The 17,900-nt window shown below is 37.7% G+C and overlaps 1 protein-coding gene across 8 annotated transcripts in view; it reads right to left on the bottom strand.

Annotated features, from left to right (window-relative positions):
* Nucleotides 1-17,900, bottom strand: part of arap2 (ArfGAP with RhoGAP domain, ankyrin repeat and PH domain 2) — a 204,578-nt gene that overhangs the window by 53,202 nt on the left and 133,476 nt on the right. For all 8 annotated transcript variants that reach the window (XM_067523327.1, XM_067523333.1, XM_067523331.1 and 5 more), the window contains 4 exons: nucleotides 12,890-13,089; nucleotides 7,480-7,565; nucleotides 7,173-7,355; nucleotides 546-720 (listed from right to left, as the gene is read on the bottom strand). In XM_067523327.1, the coding sequence (XP_067379428.1) occupies nucleotides 546-720; nucleotides 7,173-7,355; nucleotides 7,480-7,565; nucleotides 12,890-13,089 (644 nt within the window). The remainder of the gene's footprint in view (nucleotides 1-545; nucleotides 721-7,172; nucleotides 7,356-7,479; nucleotides 7,566-12,889; nucleotides 13,090-17,900) is intronic.

Here is a 17,900-nt window from a genome sequence, read left to right as displayed (position 1 = left end):
CTGGAAACAATAAATAATTAGCTGGAGATGTTTTACACAACCTCGTAAAGTATGCAGCTATAGCTAAAAATATCTGACCGCATTAGCTGAAATTTCAGCCAATAAAATTCTTTGTTCGTTGCTTCTGTTTAATGCTGTGAAACCAGATGTTCGCCATTTTAAAAATGGATGCAGATTTCACATGGGAAATTCGATGTTAAATGTGAACGCGCCATGTTAACATGACAACGCTGATCGAGGTGTGAACACAAACCTCCTGATTTTTGCAACTCTTCATTGCATTGCACGTGCCTTCTTGTTGGAAATTTGTTTATTGGAGATTGGGTTCCTAAACAATTCCCTTTTCATAAAAGCAAGTAGAATTCAGCACTCCAGCTAAAGAATTCCCAAACTGAAAATGTTGTAGCTTGTCAGCAGTTAAAGTATTTAACAATGTATAGAGTTTAACAATGTAGATGAGAGGAACTCGTGCAAGTTTGAGGATACAGATTGTTGCAAATGGTGCACATTTACTCATGCACAGTTCCCCACCCAAAGTTGCTTACCTGTTAGTTTGTTCTGGTGCAGGAACTCCATCTGTAGCTTCTGTCCAGCACGTTGGGCTAAGAGGTATGGGGTGGAGTAAGTTGGATCCCCAGTGGCACACATTATATCTGCCCCACTGAAAACCAATGCCATGGTCCAAAGCACATCAGGTGACACCACTGCTGCACAAAGTGCCTGTACACACATAAAAGATAACAGATGATGAGAGATGAATCTCTATAGCGAGCCTTTATTTGGGCCACTTTTGGTCCCCTGAGATCACTAAACTATTTACACAATTCTTTAATAATATGTGTAGGACTAAATCAGATTCTTGAGGCTGAGTTTTAGTGATCCAACTGTTACATGTTTCCTGGTATGATTAACTAATAATAGACAAGTAAAGAAAGTGAATGCATGGACCATTAAAGTTCTAACTGGCTCTCTATAGCTAGATTAATACCTTTAAAATAATCATATCCAATAGAATGAATGAACCACTGTAAATCCCTGGAAATGAAAGTATGGTCTCTCTTCCCTGTGTAGGAGGAGCAGCCTTGTGTCTTATGTGTGCAAGCCAGGTTGATAGAGGACAAAGAGTCTATAAAGCGGCGTCAAAAAAACCATATAAAGTTTAGAATTGAGTTCCACTCGCTGATCTCAAAAGAGAAGTTAAAATAAGATCAAACTTTAATAGTCCCTGCGGGAATCATTAAATCTCTAATCCCCATGAAAAGGCGAATATAGCAAATAAGAACAGGACAAATGGGCCATATTAAATATAATGAAACTAACAATTTCGAAGACGAGAAATGTGGGAATAAAGACATGAAAAACAAGGAAGTGAGCAATAGCAGCAGCAGAGGTTTCAAGTGTAGGGAAATACGCTCTAGGAAAACACACCAAGTAAAGCCTGATATAAAACTAAGACATAACACACATAATAGGAAACAAAACACAAATAGGACGTTTTACAAAATTCAATGTAATAATACATCAATTTGCCATTTGTCAATACAGAGAAATCTGAGACACTTGAAAAATGTTTCTGTAAAATATTCTATGTATACTAACACATACTGACTTGTGTAGGCTACGTTTAGCTTAAATGCCCTAATGCAGTATACACTGATTTTAAATAAACCAAATAATCCTCTGAGCTCTCAAGTAACAATAGCTACATACAGTGGATTACACAATATTAAATACAATATAGAGAATTTAACCTTAATGTATGAAATCTATTTAATTATTCATGGTTATAATGTACGCATATTCATGGTTTGGATATGAGACTGTGAATATTTCTGTAGAAGGATGCTGAGGTTGAAGCTGCCAGGCAGCAGGTCTAGAGGAAGACCAAAGCAGATGGATGTAGTGAGAGGGGACATGAAGTTAGTTGGTGTGAGAGAAGAGGGCGAAGAAGATAGGGTTAGACGGAGGCACCTGAATTGCTGTGGCGACCCATGGAAGGGAACAGCCAAAAGGAAAAAAAGATGATGAATATAATGTATACATTTCCAAATTTCAACAAATTAAAACTATAACGCAACTGTAGTCTTATCAGTTAAAGCCACAATACAGAGCACTGCGGAGGTAGTTCCACCTCTGCTACACTCTGGCCAGCTCCTTTGTCTTATGAAAATACAAGTATGCTATGAAACTCACTTTTCCATTGGAAACAATTCAACATTTCTGACTGGTTAAAGGAGCAAATCTCATTAAAAAGCTTTCAGAAGAAACTATCTCAGCATTGGTGCAAGTCTGGAACACACAAGCCATTGACAAAACTATCCTGCATTAAAATAAATTTTGTAACATATTTCTTGTAAAACAGGGATCCAAATAAAGTTAAATACTCTTAGTTAGTGAAAAATGTCCATTTTGAATTGGTGCCAGAAACCTCTCAAAAAAGCTGATAAGACTTATATAGTGGAGCATCTCACAATTAATAAGGCTGATTAGCAACAGATCATTATCATGATGGTGAAAGAGCATCTCAGTGAAACTAGCATTATAAAATTAAGGATGGGGCTAGTCATATCTATCTGAAACAATGCATGTTTAACAACAACAACATAAAACTGCAAAGAATTTAATGACTTCATTGTCTATATTGCATTTACCAGAGAATTTAAAGGCCTAAAACTAATGTTAAATGACCAATATCTTCAGGCCCTTAGGTAGCACCACATTAAAAACAGACATCGTTTTATAGTGGAAATCACTGGATTCACTCAGGAACCCTTTTAAAAACTACTTTAAAGAAACAATGCAAGCAACCATATATGAACAAGATTCAGAAACACCACCACCTTCTCTGAGCCAGAGCTCATTCAAAATAGCCTGAGGTGAAGTGGAAAACTTTCTCGTGGGCTGTTGAGTTAATTCTTTAATTCTCTTTGGAAATACTAAATTCTCCATGGTAAAGACGAGGGGGAACATCTCACATGTTATCAGCACATAGTTCTGTGTGAGTGCACTAATGCATATGGTATTGGTAATTTGCAGCATTGTGAGGCACCAATAATGCTAATATACAGCTTTTGGAGCAACTAATGCTGCCAAGCACATGACAATTTTTAAGAGAGGGCCTTGTTTATGTCAGCATCACAATACCAAACCATGTCTGCACATATTAGTATTAGCATGGCTCCATAGTAGAAGAGTCAGTGTTCTAAACTGGGCAGTATAGACTGGCCTGGGACTTTCCATGTGGAGTTTGCAATGTTTTACCATTGGCGACCTGTACAGGGTGGACCCACCGACGCTCCAGCACTCTGTAGCCCTTACCAGTATAAGCTGTTTAAATTAGGAATGGAGAGGTTCTAAACTGGCCTGCCTGCAGTCCAGCCCATTATGAGGCCGAAAATACAACAAAGGAGGCCTCAGGCTCTCAAGCAGCTGACATACAACAAGTATGTTGTATGTCAAATTTGATAGTATATGTTGTTGTTTTACAGATTGTCCTGGAAATAGTTGTAATATTGCAATAATATTTGTGTAGTGTCCCTTAAACAATGCCTGATCACAAAAAATACTAATTTAGTCAAAAAGGAAGAAGTTGTGACAAGCTGAGTCACCTATCAATCAAACAAATTCAATCAAACATTGCCATCAAGAAACAGGAAGGAGAGATGAAAACAACTTTCTGAGTTCTCCTTGTCACTTCTATTTTCTCTGTATTGCCTTCCATCTATAAGACTGTTAAAGTACTTAGCCTTGGCTTGAGTGCGTACGGAATTTTCTTTAGTGAGAGCACAGTCAATAGAGGAACTGCTGCTCTAAAGCACCTCAGCACTGACTGGCTTCAGTATTCGGTCATGGAGATACATACTTAGTTTCCAGGGCCAATTAAAGAAATGTTCACTTTTCTAAATAGGTGAGGTAAATTTCTTACTGTGTACAAATAAAACTGCACCCCCCTCTGTGCAATATCACTCAAATCTTATAGCAATTATAAATTGGGTATATCAATTCTAAACATATTGTCATACACAACCAACCACCTTGTCACTTTCTGCATTAGCAGTGTATTGTTATATACTGTATACAGTGTCTAGTCAAGCAAGCATGCTTTTGTTTATGCCATTCAGCTGTTTCACACAGAGGCAGCTAAGAGAAGGAAGAAAAAAAGAGGCAGAAGAATACAGTCTGTCCGAGGAAAATATTTTCTCTCTCTCCGTTTGTCTCTTCCTATCAGTAAAGTCAATTGATGTGACATTGTGCACGATGACCTGCAACAAAGTGGATCAACAGAGAAGTCGAGTGGCAAATAGCAGAATTTCAACGAGCAACTTCTTCTTTCATCTGACTTGGACCAACTCGGTAAGCTGCATCGATCTGCCACAAACAAGCAAGATCCTTCTGTAAGTGAGTCTCAGTGAGACTGCGTTTATACACACAGGCAAAGTTCACACTCAAACAAAGTACCTGTCAATATAACCTGCCCACCCACACAAAGGGCCTGTGCTGAGATAAAGATGTCTAAGTGTGTTGCAAGCATCATTTCTCTTTGTATGTTCTTGATTTCTGCAAAACAAAATAATCTTCATCAATGGGATTCATCCAAAAACATTTGATGAAACACACTATTAGTTTATCCACACCCACTTTTTTTTCCCTCTCTCACACATGCTCACACACAAGAGAGGGTCAGATTATGGCAAAACAGTCCCATGCAACCTGGCCTTATTCTGTATCGTCTCTGGAAATGACCTTCTGTGTCATAGCAATTACTGCAGCCACTAGAGAGTTTGTGTGTGTGTGTAATGATATAAGAAGGTCCTTTGACACCCTCCTCTCTAGGTCATGTGGCCTGCGGAGACTCCGTGGAGGTCACTGGGATATGAGTATCTAATGGGGAACAAGGGACTAAGCGACAGAGAGAGCAGGATAAAGTGAGGGCATGAAACGAAGAAACCAGTTACAGAGTGAAAACAGAATGTGCGTGCACAGTTGAGATTCTATAAGGAGATAAATTAACACAGTCGGGTATAAATCATTGCACTACATTTTTATTTTTATTTCATTACTTGAACTGACACTTAAAACAGTGATTTACTCTATGTGTTGAGTGGATTTCATGACCCATGGGCCCATAAAACCTGTTAAAATGCCATCGGATGATTTCAATATTGCATGAATGTCAATGAGGAAATTGCTGGTATTATTGTCTTTGTTCCGGAGGAGACTCCCAGTGGAATAGGTTTTATGTAGCTTTTATTTTTTTCATAATCATACACTAAGTGTATGTGACACAAACATGTCCAATAAGATTAAGATCTGTGTCCTTGTTTACTGTAGGATAAAAATATTTTATTTTTTATTGGTTGATTATGATTATTTACTTTATGTTAAAATAAGTGGAGCTATTTTAAACGGTATTTATTAACACACACACATACACACACACGCACATTGATCCATAATGTGTACGATTCCTGTAAAATCTGTTGAGCCTGTTTAAAAAAGTGGACTAGACAGAGAGAAAGTAAACACCCACTCCGACCCATTTCTCTTCCTGTCCTCCTCTCTCACATATAGGCTTCACTGGCCAAAACCTTTCAAGCAGCCACACTTACTTTGTCTGTCACACTTACTCTCCTCCGCCATCCTGCAAAAAAATAAAAACTAAACCTCCTGCTATAACAGCAAATTCACACATCTCTAGTGGCACACATGTTCACACGCGTGTGCACACCCACTCCCACAGACAGTATACACATACAGACATACGCAAAAGCCAGCAAAGCTGCAATAAAAAAATAAAAAAATAAAAAATCAACCCAAGGATTTCTGTTAAATATCCTAATCCACTTTCCCACTTAGCAAGCTAGTATATCTCCTTTCCTCTCCATCTACTCAAGACAATACAAGGGGGCAATCTGTGTAAAAGCTGACGCAGGTGGAAAATGTTTGGAAGTTCTCAGTGCATGGTGCTTTTAAGACCCTTATTTTCAGGGGAAGCCAAAAAAAAAAAAAAAAAAAAAAAAAAAAAAAACAGCCACTTTTTTCTATAGCAATAAATACTAAACAACAAACTGGCAGAGACGGCCTTACCACCTCCAATCTGCTCAAAGACATTGTAGTTGCTCAGATAACAGTCAAAAGGTCAGGTCAGTATACATAATGCTATTTTAGGTGCCTGCCTTAACCTGCACTGTGCTGTTTATAACAGAAACTAGTAGAGACAATAACACATATTCAAAGCCTATAAGATATAGTATATATTTTTGGACTTATTTAAACGATGCTTTTAGGACATAATGCTGCTAAATGTGACATAAACCCAACATCTGAATGATATTAAAAGCTGACCTCTTAAGTTTAAATTTGACACAGAGCAACATTAAAGCAAACATAACGGCTATATTTATAACCCAATATCATTATGCAGTGGCTCTCATAAGTGCATTCAATGTATTCATGTAACTCAAGAAGGGGTCAGGGGAGCACCTTACATGGCACCACCACCATCTTTGATGTGTGAATGGATGAATGTATTGTGCTTTGCACCATAAGGTAAAAGAACAACTAATAAGTGAAAACCATTTATGACTTTAACACGACAGTCTTCAGAATTATTTAGTTGGTACAAGGAAACACTTCATGAAACCCTAACTTCCTGTTAGTAGGCACTTTTGGGGGGAAACTTTGTCATGGTTCTAAGAACCAATGATGCAAGTTCCCTCTTTTTTGTTTTTTGCACCACAGGATAATAATAGTTTTTAATCTGATGTATGATCTGTTCTGCCAGGTGAGGCATTACTGGGGAGATGAACAAGATTATTTATGTGCTAATTTACCATTATCTTATGCTTGTAGCATTTTTAATGTCATTGTTAATTTTGCAAGACGTAGGCTGGTTTTACAGTCAGTGTGTCTGAAGGAAAAGTTTAAAACAACATTTAAATACATAGTAGAACTCAGCGAACTAAATGTGTTACTACCAACTACTGGTGTAAATACAGACACAATAGCAAAAATCTCTGGGTTGGGTACTGGGTTGTCCCTAGAACTTGCATCCACCACAACCATAGAAGACAAATATTAGCAGAACTCTACAGCAACTGAATATGTCTAAACCTCTTTTTTTATTATTTATCTATTCACCACTTTTTGACATCTGCCCAGAAAATCTATACCTGGTTGAGCTGCTCCATGTCACGAAAGCCTTCCAGGACCCTCCGATACGTCCTTTCCCTGTACTTCCTGTGGATCAATGTGCCACGTTGCTCTACCGAAGCCCCACTGTGGAGATCATCCTCCAAGGGAAGATTAGCCGCCCAGAAAGCATTTGCATTCTTGTTCCCCACTTCTAGGAAGAGCTGAGGGGTTGAAGAGGTGAGTATCATTTTAACTTATGGCAAGTCACATATTGGTCTTTGCATAGAAACCTGAGTAATTTTTAGGTGGATGTCTTTGAGTTGCACACAGGTTATACTAACATACCTCCACCAGTTCATTGCTCCAGATACTGCTGTCCAACTTCAAGCTCCGCACTTTGGATATACTTGTGCCAAGGGAGCGGTGCTGACCTGCCACACATGATAACAGTCACAAACATTAGTGCACGTGTACACATTTCCAGCATTTTTGAAAGCATTCTCAAAAAGTCTCAGGCTTTAGTTGTTAAAAAATTGTTACATGAAATCAACTACATTCAGATTTACATCTAATGCACCGAATATCTTCTCAGTTTGCACGAATGTCCAGCAAATGTCAATGATAGAATAAACAATAAACAGGCAGTTACAAGATGGAAAAACAGAGCCCTTCTGCAAGCTCCGTCTCTCACTCTCAACAGATATATTTAGTCCCCTCAGCACTCCTAATTGGAAATGAAAGCACAGAACGAGGGCCATTAATTGCTAATGATTCATGAGTAATTCATTGTGTTTGTTGGTCGGCCTGTTTATTTGGGTGAACGAGAGGCTTCTGGGGTTGCTTATGGCCAGAGACAGAGCATACATGCATAATACATTAGACAGAAACACGCTGTATGTGTGAATGTGAATTATTGTCCTGTGTATAACAGCGGATAATTTTAGATTTAGATTTGGCATGATCTCATTACTGTCATCTATGCTCAAGTAGAGCAGATGTGAATGAAAATGCAGGGCCACAAGCTGTAAAAAGCTGTCTGGAGACAGATCTAGAGCATACAGATCCGAAAAATCTTTTAATTATTTGTCACCTAAGATACTAAAAAAAAAAAAAAAAAAAAAAAAAAAAATTCTACAGGGAAACATTTCTTATAAGTACCGATCATTATTTTCTCTACTTACTTAAAGAATAATGGTGTTTTAGCTTGTCTATATTGAGCATAACAGACCATATAATCAGGGTGTTAGATTATGAAGAGGATCTTCTCTCAGTGTGTAACATCACATAACATTTGTGTAAAGCATGGACAGATTGGAGATACAAACTTTACACAGTAATGCGCTTTCCCAAATGGGTTTTTATTACAAAACAGCGAACCCCTTCACAAACATCTTGAGTTGTCGAGCCTTTTTGAATCTGACACTGCGACACATTAACTGACAGGACTAATTGCTCCCAGATTGGATATTCACTCTGGTATGCCAAGTTATGTCCCATAGTGGTCAGGCTTGATGTGATCAGATGGTAAATTAAGCACAAAGGCAAGTCTCAGTTTTCCAGCTACGACAGTTCTGGATCCATATTCTTTTGGGCATTGGGTACTGCAGTTTAATTTTACATTTTTAAGTCTACTTAACGCCTCGTCTTTTGAAAATAACATGATTCATTATTTAAATTAATCCTATTTTTAACAATGATCATACAAGACACTAAAACAGGATTAGCTATGACGAACTGTATGGAGCATAATTTGGTTGAATGGATGCATGTAAAATAAAAATGTATCAAACTTGTACTGAACCCTGTGAAACACCATAAATGTAATAAACATCTCACATTCACTCATACTGTGAAAAAGTCTCCCTATTAGTTGCATAGGTATAGAAACTGCTGATGGTTTTTACAGGTATACAAAACACATGCTTCAATTTATTGTGGAAACATATTAAATGTAGAACTTATATTCATGAGGTACTGCCTACATCGGCACTTTGAAGTCATTTGAGACTTTACTAACACAGCTAAACATGAGCAATGTGTGGAAGATTTTAACATGATGTTCAAAAGCATTAAAAATCTGTCTAGGGAGAGGACTTTAAGTCTGATTAGAATTTCTTATTTTCAAATTCAAAGAATTTCACAAATTCAAAGACGCTAGAACAACTGAGTCTATTGTTCAGCTTTATTCTGCAGTTCAACTCTAGTTTAAATGTGAGCTCTGCAAATCTGAAAATAAGAATTATTTCCTTCTCTACCAAAGTAAATTTTGAAAGGTTCACACTGAAGTGTCATTAGTGTGGTCAGTCCGATTTCTCTGACCCTAAAAGTCACAAAAAATAAAATGGAAAAATATCTTCGTCTGACACCACACAAGTCCAGCCTGACAACTAAAGGCTAAAAGCTAAGACTCTGCTACTTCTGCCTAAGTACAAATAAAATATTTCCCTTCCTTGTGTCTGCTACAGAGCTACAGCCACAGTCCAATCACTGAGCCATAGAGCATCAGATCATATTCAGTTGTGAAAGGGTAATGAAGCTGAAAAACACGTGCATGAGCGTGTGCCACTGTGTACACAGTGAGATGTTCCAATATAAATAGCCCACTGTAAATGTCTTCATCTTTTCTGTGGAGTCAAAACAACAGAAAGGGCAATCCCATCACGGCAGCTTTCACAGAAAAATTGCCCAACCCACCAAGGATTTCACCTCCAATTAAAAACTTTCCCAGTGACTCCAGCCACAGGTCATGGAGCACTTCTACTGCCCTCCATACTTGTGTGGCATTTCCTCCCTCACTCAATCACGAATCACAAGGAAACAAAGCAATGAGTGCTGCATCTTTGCGTTACCATAGCGACTGTTGCCAGCAGACGTGTCTAGAAGTTGCATCCTGGTTTAAAGGAGTTTACCGCAATTACATGTGTGGAGAGGGGCCTCGGAGTCTTTGGAGTAATGCCATTTCCTCTAGTTGTTGTGCAAGATAGTGGGAGAAAAGGGCAAAGAGTGGGAACAACAAGACAAGTGTAGAAAGAGGGACAGCTACAGTTATTAGGGAAGTAAAATTACTGAGAGTTGTGAGAGTGACCAGTTAAGAAGCCAGGAAAAGTGTTTATATCTTAAGTTTGTAGTGAAAGAGAAATACAGACGTAAAAAACAGGACAAGTTTCCCTCAACACAAAAGACACAGACTAGTTTGTAGACTTGTTATTAACAAAACATAAAAATGACACTTACAAATCCACAGAAAATTATCACCCAACTCTGCCCGGAGCAGACTGCAGACAGACAGAGCAAGAAGAAGCAAAAGAACCATGTGGATAATGTAGCAGTGAAAGAAAATCATATTGGTGAGGAACCTAAGTATAGACAGACTCACACCTGCAACTTATTGTTAGTATTTCTATTTCTTTTGAACGTGTAAATAGGCAGTTGTTATCTGGCTTTATGGGGTGATATTAGATTCTGTTATTGGCGTGACTATACAAAGTTGCATTGTTTACAGGTACCAAAAATAAAATATTAAATACATAAATAGAAATCTATATAATGGTATTTGAACCAAAAACGGACAATGATGTGCCTCTGCTTATGTTTAGTGGTCTGCTACCTGATGGACAGTAAATGCAAGAAGATCAGTTTAAGTTATTCCTATGTGCCATAGATCTCTGTTGTTGACGCAAAAATGATGAAAATAATTGTCATAATTCTACTGAGCAGTCTAGAGTTTGTGGCTGATGTGTTTGTAATGCTCTTTGGAGAACAACAGGGTCAGCGACAATCCAGGTTGTGGACTGACACAAAAATGAGTGGAGGCACGTCGTTTCATTTAGTGCTGGATTGTTGGAAGTATGGTTCATTTAAAAAAAAAAAAAAAAGAAAATCACTATTAGAAGAAAACCAGACTATTGAAAGGAGTGTATTTGTTTAAAGTAATTATGTGCAGACATGGTTCCTGTTTTAAAAAATACAACACAGTTTTAATAAGTCCTCTCATGACAAGGGTAGCTCAAAATACGGAGCAGTAATAAAAACTCTCGCTTTTCTAATAAAATCATTTTCACCCATATATTGGTATTATTAAGTTTCTGATCAGATTAATTTGTTTTCTAATATTTAAAACACCTTTTATTATGTTTTTAATAACACTGTAAATATTGGATCCTAAAAAAAGTCTCATACATCCTCATTCTATGCAAACAATTGACAAACTATTAAGCTATGAAGCAGAGACTAAAGCTACTGATTATTAAAATTAATTCCTGATCCAAAAAGGGGAAAGCCAATCTGGGATAGTTTTTACCATTACTCTTCTTTTTGCTTTTTCCCCCTCTTTCTCTTGTTCAGCATTTCTCTGTATTTTCTATGACATGAGAGTGCTAATTAAAATCATGAGCAGTCATTGGTATTCCAAATGGACCACCGGCTAATTTAAGGACAGCAAAGATTGAGGACAACTTTACAATTGCAGATATTCACCCTATCCTTCCCAGCATGTCGACAAAATGTAATATTAAACACGACTGCAAATGAAATCATTTAAGGGTGTTTGAAAAGGGATGTTGGATAACCAATGCCTACCAATTACACTGGCTTTGCAGAAGTGAGGTGAAGAATCACATTAAAATGTATGACTCTAGGAGATATCTCAGGCTAGGAGAAAACTCTGGAGGCAGAAGGAGGAAGGTATGGGAGTATGCAGGTTAAAAAAAAAAAAAAAAAAACACAAACCCAAAACCCCTCCGCATCAAGCATGGTTGCTGCTGCTACACTCTAATCATGTTTAGTGTGTCAAAAAGCAGTTTGGGATCACCCAAGTTCTCGCCTGTGGCTTAATCTTTGTTGTCATTTCATCTGAGCCATCCAGCATTGCCAAATAGATTAGAGAGTCCAGAGGCCAGACGCCAGCTCCCGTAAGTGGCTTATCGCCTGAGATCTCATTCCAGATGAACTTCGGGGTCAGCCTACATACTCACACGGGCACTAACACGCATCCGACCACCCATACAGATTAGGATCAGAGTACTTACAAGTATGTGTTTTTATTTTGTATGTTTATGAGTGTTCAGAAATGTTAACATGAAGTAGGCTTTTTGTTTCCATCTACAGGTTTTCCCACTATGCATCAGAAAAAGCATATTATTATTGAATGTTAGTAAGATGTGGGTTGGCATTTCCTAACTGTTTGTGGCTAGCCAAGCAGCGTTCTCTAGTGTACCCCAGGTTGTACATGCATTGCAAAGTGCCAAGCTCCAGTTTAAGCAATGGTAGTTCACCCAAAGAGGAATATTCCCCCATCCTATATACTTTCGTTTTAAAGCACTTTTTACTCAATGTACTTTAATGTACTCTAAAGATTTGATAAAAGTTTGTTGCTGCAAATAACCACGTACTTTGGTAGTATTCAAAGAGTGAACTGTACTGTATAGACACACAGTTCCATTGCCAAACTTTTAGTAATAAATTGCGTTGGCACCTAGCATATGTTAGCGCACAACAGTTAAAGCTGAACACGAGTTTGTCTGTAGGAGGGATATAATTAAACACATTCAAAAATTTCCTTTATAGTTATAAATACATGAAACTGAAAAGCAACAAAGCTGTGTGTGTTTGCACTTACTTGGTGGGGTGGTTGTTCAACAGAGTGCACTGCATCTACAGTATCTTGTTTATCAGCGTTAATGCCTGCATCCAGCAGCCATGTGTTCTTCACACAGCAGAGAAAACAGTAAACAGATTGTGTATGTGTGGCCCTTACCTGCACATTTCTTACAGATGACCACACCCAGATTGACAGACGCCCACTCCGGCTGCGGGGCATGACAGTCGGCACAGCTCCTGTTGGCCGTGTTGAACCAGATCTTCTCTGCCACTTCATAGTCGGAGAGTGTCTCGGCAATCGATTCTTGGACCGCTTCAATCCACTCCTCCTTCTCCTGTTCTGACTCGGCCATGAAGCTGCAACAATTGATTTTTTTTGCCCCCCACCAACACATGTCTCACTGTTATTGATTTGATTTGAGAGAGCAATTAAACAGTATAGTGTCGTTTGGCAGGGTTATGAGTGCAGTATTTGAAGTTGCCGTTTTTATTTGGGGGGGGTTAAGACCAATGTGTGATTGCCTACATCACACATTGGCATAACACATACAGTATGTCTCACCATTGTGAAATAAACTGCTGATGGAGGATATTTCTTCAAAATTATGCTTCTATATTAGTCTCATACATACATACATACATACATACATCCATCAATGTATTCAGGTGTATTTGTCCAACTAAAACGAAATCTTTTGAAATTAGAACTTTGCTAACTTTACTTTTGGAAAACTGTTGTTTCTGGAAAGAAAAATTGACATGGTTACTTAAATGTTTTGGACAGTGTTCACACCGCTTTCTTACAAACATTTAGCAAAGACCCTTTCTTGTTTCAATAATACCCCTGGGCACCTAAAAAAAAAAAGTCTATAAAAGATATTGTTTTCCAAAGTTGGTGTTGAACAGGCACACAAAAAGCCCCAATCTAAACTCAACCTTACTGTGCAATGTCAGCACCTTCTCCCACTCTTGCACCACGTCCCTATAGTTTTAAAATATGGCCCTCCCAATGAAGGCAGTCCAAGAACTATCTAGACTAAACTATGTCAAAATTGTTACATCTCATTCACTAATTAAGCATCTACTACTAAAAAAGGGAAATCAGGAACATTTTGAACACCGATTCAAGCTACTAACCTGACCAAGTCACAGGCATCTTAATGAGGAGAAGCTACAGTTGGGAAGTAGAAAAATGCAAAATCTAAAATAAAAAATGCACAGCATGCACACACCTGCAGTGTTAAAACCTTATTCAGCTTATCTACATGTATGTGTGTCTGCGACATTTACCATTTCCATGCCTCTCAAGTCATCTATGTCTTACTCGGAAATTTGTTTTTGGAAAGGACACACACACACACACACACACACACACACACGCACACACACACACACGTGTGATTGGATAGGTCTATTACCATATAACTTATGTTGTCTGTCGCTGCAAGGCTTCTTTATGAGTTTCTGAAATAGAAGGTGTATTTTGAAGAAGTTGCTGAACGTACCGAATAACTCAAAATTAGTTGAATGTATTTTAAATATATGTGACAAACAATGTGTGGGCATATCTAAGTTTAAGTGAGAGCAACTAAAAGACAAGAAGACGAACAGCAAGCGTGACAGAGCTCGACAGAGATATAAAATTAAGGAGAGAGAGAGAGAAAGAAAGAGAGAGAGACAGAGAGAGAGAGAGAAAGAAAGAGAGAGAGACAGAGAGAGAGAGAGAGAGAGTCCTAGCTTGAGTGAAAGAAGCACTTAGAAAGGAGAAATGGGAACACTGGTCTCCATGGCAACCTGGCGACCGGTGTAAAGTAAGATGGAAGATGAGGGGGAAGCAGTCGGTTGGGAGGGGAAGCTTTCGCCCAGAGCAGAGGATGTGCAGCAGGTCAGCCTTGCCCAAGTAACCCAGCAGAGATCAATAGGTTGATTGGGTTCAGCTGTTCTGTGCCCACAGATCTCTGCCCAGGGCCCGTCTAAAGAGATGACTGCTCACATCGTCTGCATGGCCTCCAAAACCACAGAGGAGCAAAGGGAGGTGGGAGGCAGGAGGAGTTCCCAAGCTGCAGATTTTGGATATGAAGGGAAAGCTGGACTTGATGAGATGAGGAGGCAAAATAAACAACAGGTAGAATAATTATAGGAAAAGGTGGGGGAAGAAATGTGAATCAAAGATCGAAGATTATATTGGAGGAAAATCCATTCAGACAGCTGAAAAATGAAAAGACTGAGAGACACGGAGTAGATGATTTACTAGGTTTAACAAGCTAACAACAAATTGTTGCCTTTGTTCTGATTACAAATGTGGTTATGACTGAGCTGTTTGTGCGCGCGAAGTTTCACAAACATTACAACTTTGCAGTAATCTCACATTGTTGTTGAAATATGTCAATCACCTTGACTGCTGCTGGTTTCAACATTTCTTCTTCTTCCTCCCTGCCACAAAAACCAATCGCGGGGCTCTCGTGTTCTTACACAACCCTTAAATAATTATCTGGAAAGTTCTTAAAGATGAAACTTAAAGAACGTAAAAGAGCTATGTGACAATATGTGACATTTTACTCACCAAAAGACCTTTCCCACAGCCCAGATGTCCTCCAGCAGCTGATTCGGACGCTATTTACATAAAATCTGCATTATTCATGAGCACCTTCTCTGTTTGGCTGGAGGTGTGTCGCCCATGCTCACCCCCACCCACCTGGATCATAACCTAATAAATCATACAAATGCTATTCTGCCACATCTTTACCTCAGCTCAAGTATTGGCCGCTGATGCAGACAGACCGAGTAACAGCAAACAGCGATCTTTGAACTAATCTCTGAGGCACAATGTGTTGTTGTACACGTGAGGCTTCGGGTTTTACAATGGTATGATCACGTTCAAGCTTCATTTCACTTTTATTAAAACATACCCGGACGTACTTAGCTAACCTAGGTTTTCAAAGCAGGTATAGTGTCCTAAAGCTAGATATTGATTTGAAATACAATCATAAGTGTAGTGAACTTATTGTTAAGTGAAACAAAACAAAAAAAACACAAGTTTTTAACTGTACACCTAATTATATAGGGATTTGTTGGTATATAATACACATACAGGTGATATGTTTTAATAAATTTCATACTGTGTATTAAGACTGACTGGTGGTGGTGCGACTATAATAACAGTGGTCAGAAAAAGCTAATGCTGTAGCACTGTTTGGTAGCACTATGAGTTTACAGCCTGTGCATGCTGAAAGAAAACTATATCCGTTCACCATTTGTTAGACCGGGTGCGGCAACTTCCTTGTCATGAACCCGTGTTTGCACAGTAATATCAGCACAAACGGTCACCGTCCATAGAGCCCCAACCTTTTTCCAGTCAATACGAATGAAATGTGTTAGTAAGCTTTAAACGTGTTGCTAAGGGAATTTTCTTACTGTTGGACAAAGCCAAACTAGCTGTTCTCTTATGGTTAAGCAGCATCACCATGCAATTGATGTTCTCATCTCTCAGCAAAAGACTGAATAAGCATCTTTTTTAAAATGTCATACTATTCCATGAAAGAAGCATATCTCTCATTCAGCTTGAACTGGCAAAATGACCTTCATGGTCTGGAAATACTGCTCTTTACAATCAGCTTCCTAGGGATTCAGTCCCCACTCCTAAAAATTTATTTTTCATTAAATATAAAATGACAATTAAAACTGGTAATCCAATTTTGATGTGCAGTAGCTTGACATTCCTTTAGAATTATCTGTTATATAGAGCATTGAATCACAAATTTACTCCCACTGGTGTTCTTTATCCTATTTTCTAAGTAAGGCCATGCCACCTTACATACTACATTACAGATAAATCCCCCTTCAAAGAATAGCCAGACAGCTCCTTTTGCATGCATGCATAATGTAAAAAGTAGTAAAATTCTTAAATATAGACTGGTATCAAATTATAAAGTTTTCAGAATACTGACAAGTTAAATATTATAATAGAAGTTAATCAGTTCAAGCAGAGGAGCATTTCTTTTTAAATTCATGTGATGTGACAGAAAGGAGTGCTTGAAAGAGTGGATCATCAAGACTCTTAATGTGAAACTAATAGATCACAGTGCACCTACTGTGTAAAAATTGTCTTTAAAGTAAGGGTCCTGTGCACATAAATTCACCGACTGAAACATATTTACAGCTCTAATTTAATCCAACATATCCGATTCAAAATGCCAGTCATTACTTTTAAATGAAATCTGGCTTCACAGGTACAGCCATGAAATAAAAGTAAAAAAGTGAGTATAAAGGAGTTTTTTGCTGTATGACAAAATCAAAATCAATAATTTTTGCAAACATGACATTTATCCATTCTGAAGCTATATTTAGGTAGGCATAGGAAGGTTAAAAAATTATTTGCTTAACACACTTAGGTTAATTACAAATGCAAAACTACAGTAAAATGAACACTGTGTACACAATCAGATGTTGAGGGGGAAAACAATGATCACATTGCATTTAGATTTTCTTTATAGGATTCAGATCAAGAATTGATGGTTCATTATTTGCCATTATATTAACAAGTGTAAACAGCAGAAATGTTATTTAAATTGGAATTTCAAATGTTTATGATTTAAATTATTTAAGCAATATTCTTCAGTACAAATAATTTTTCAATACCAGTGTCTCAAACACAATGTTCCTCTTTTCAGTTCAGGTTTTGATTTCAGTGCCATTATTATAATTATTTTATTATATATTATCCTAAATTATTATTTTCAATGCTAGGTTTTAAACTGCCTCTGTAGCTGCTTCTGTTACTTTTGATATTGAGGATTATTATGTCTTTTCAGTCCTCAATCTTTATGAAAGTGTACTACAGTTATACTATAGCTAATGGTTAGCCTGATATATTTGATATTTTGAGAGTTATTTAAAAAAAAAAAAAAAAAAAAAAAAATATATATATATATATATATATATATATATATATATATATATATATATATATATATATATATATAAATTTTACAACTGGCCTACATAACTAGAAAAGTAAGTTTTGTAAATGTATTGTAATGTCCCCTGGTGCCAAGAGATTAAACTAACTAACTATACATGTCCACTACTTGGGCCTATAGGTCTTCATGTTTCTATTTATGTTTTCAGTCGTTTTGCCAAAATCTGAGTTCAAGTTGAACTGTGCGACT

The sequence above is a fragment of the Channa argus genome, chromosome 12 (genome assembly GCF_033026475.1).
Source record: "Channa argus isolate prfri chromosome 12, Channa argus male v1.0, whole genome shotgun sequence".
Taxonomy (NCBI): Eukaryota; Metazoa; Chordata; class Actinopteri; order Anabantiformes; family Channidae; genus Channa; species Channa argus.
Note: the sequence above shows the minus strand (reverse complement) of the source record. Positions and strands in the feature narration are given on the sequence as shown.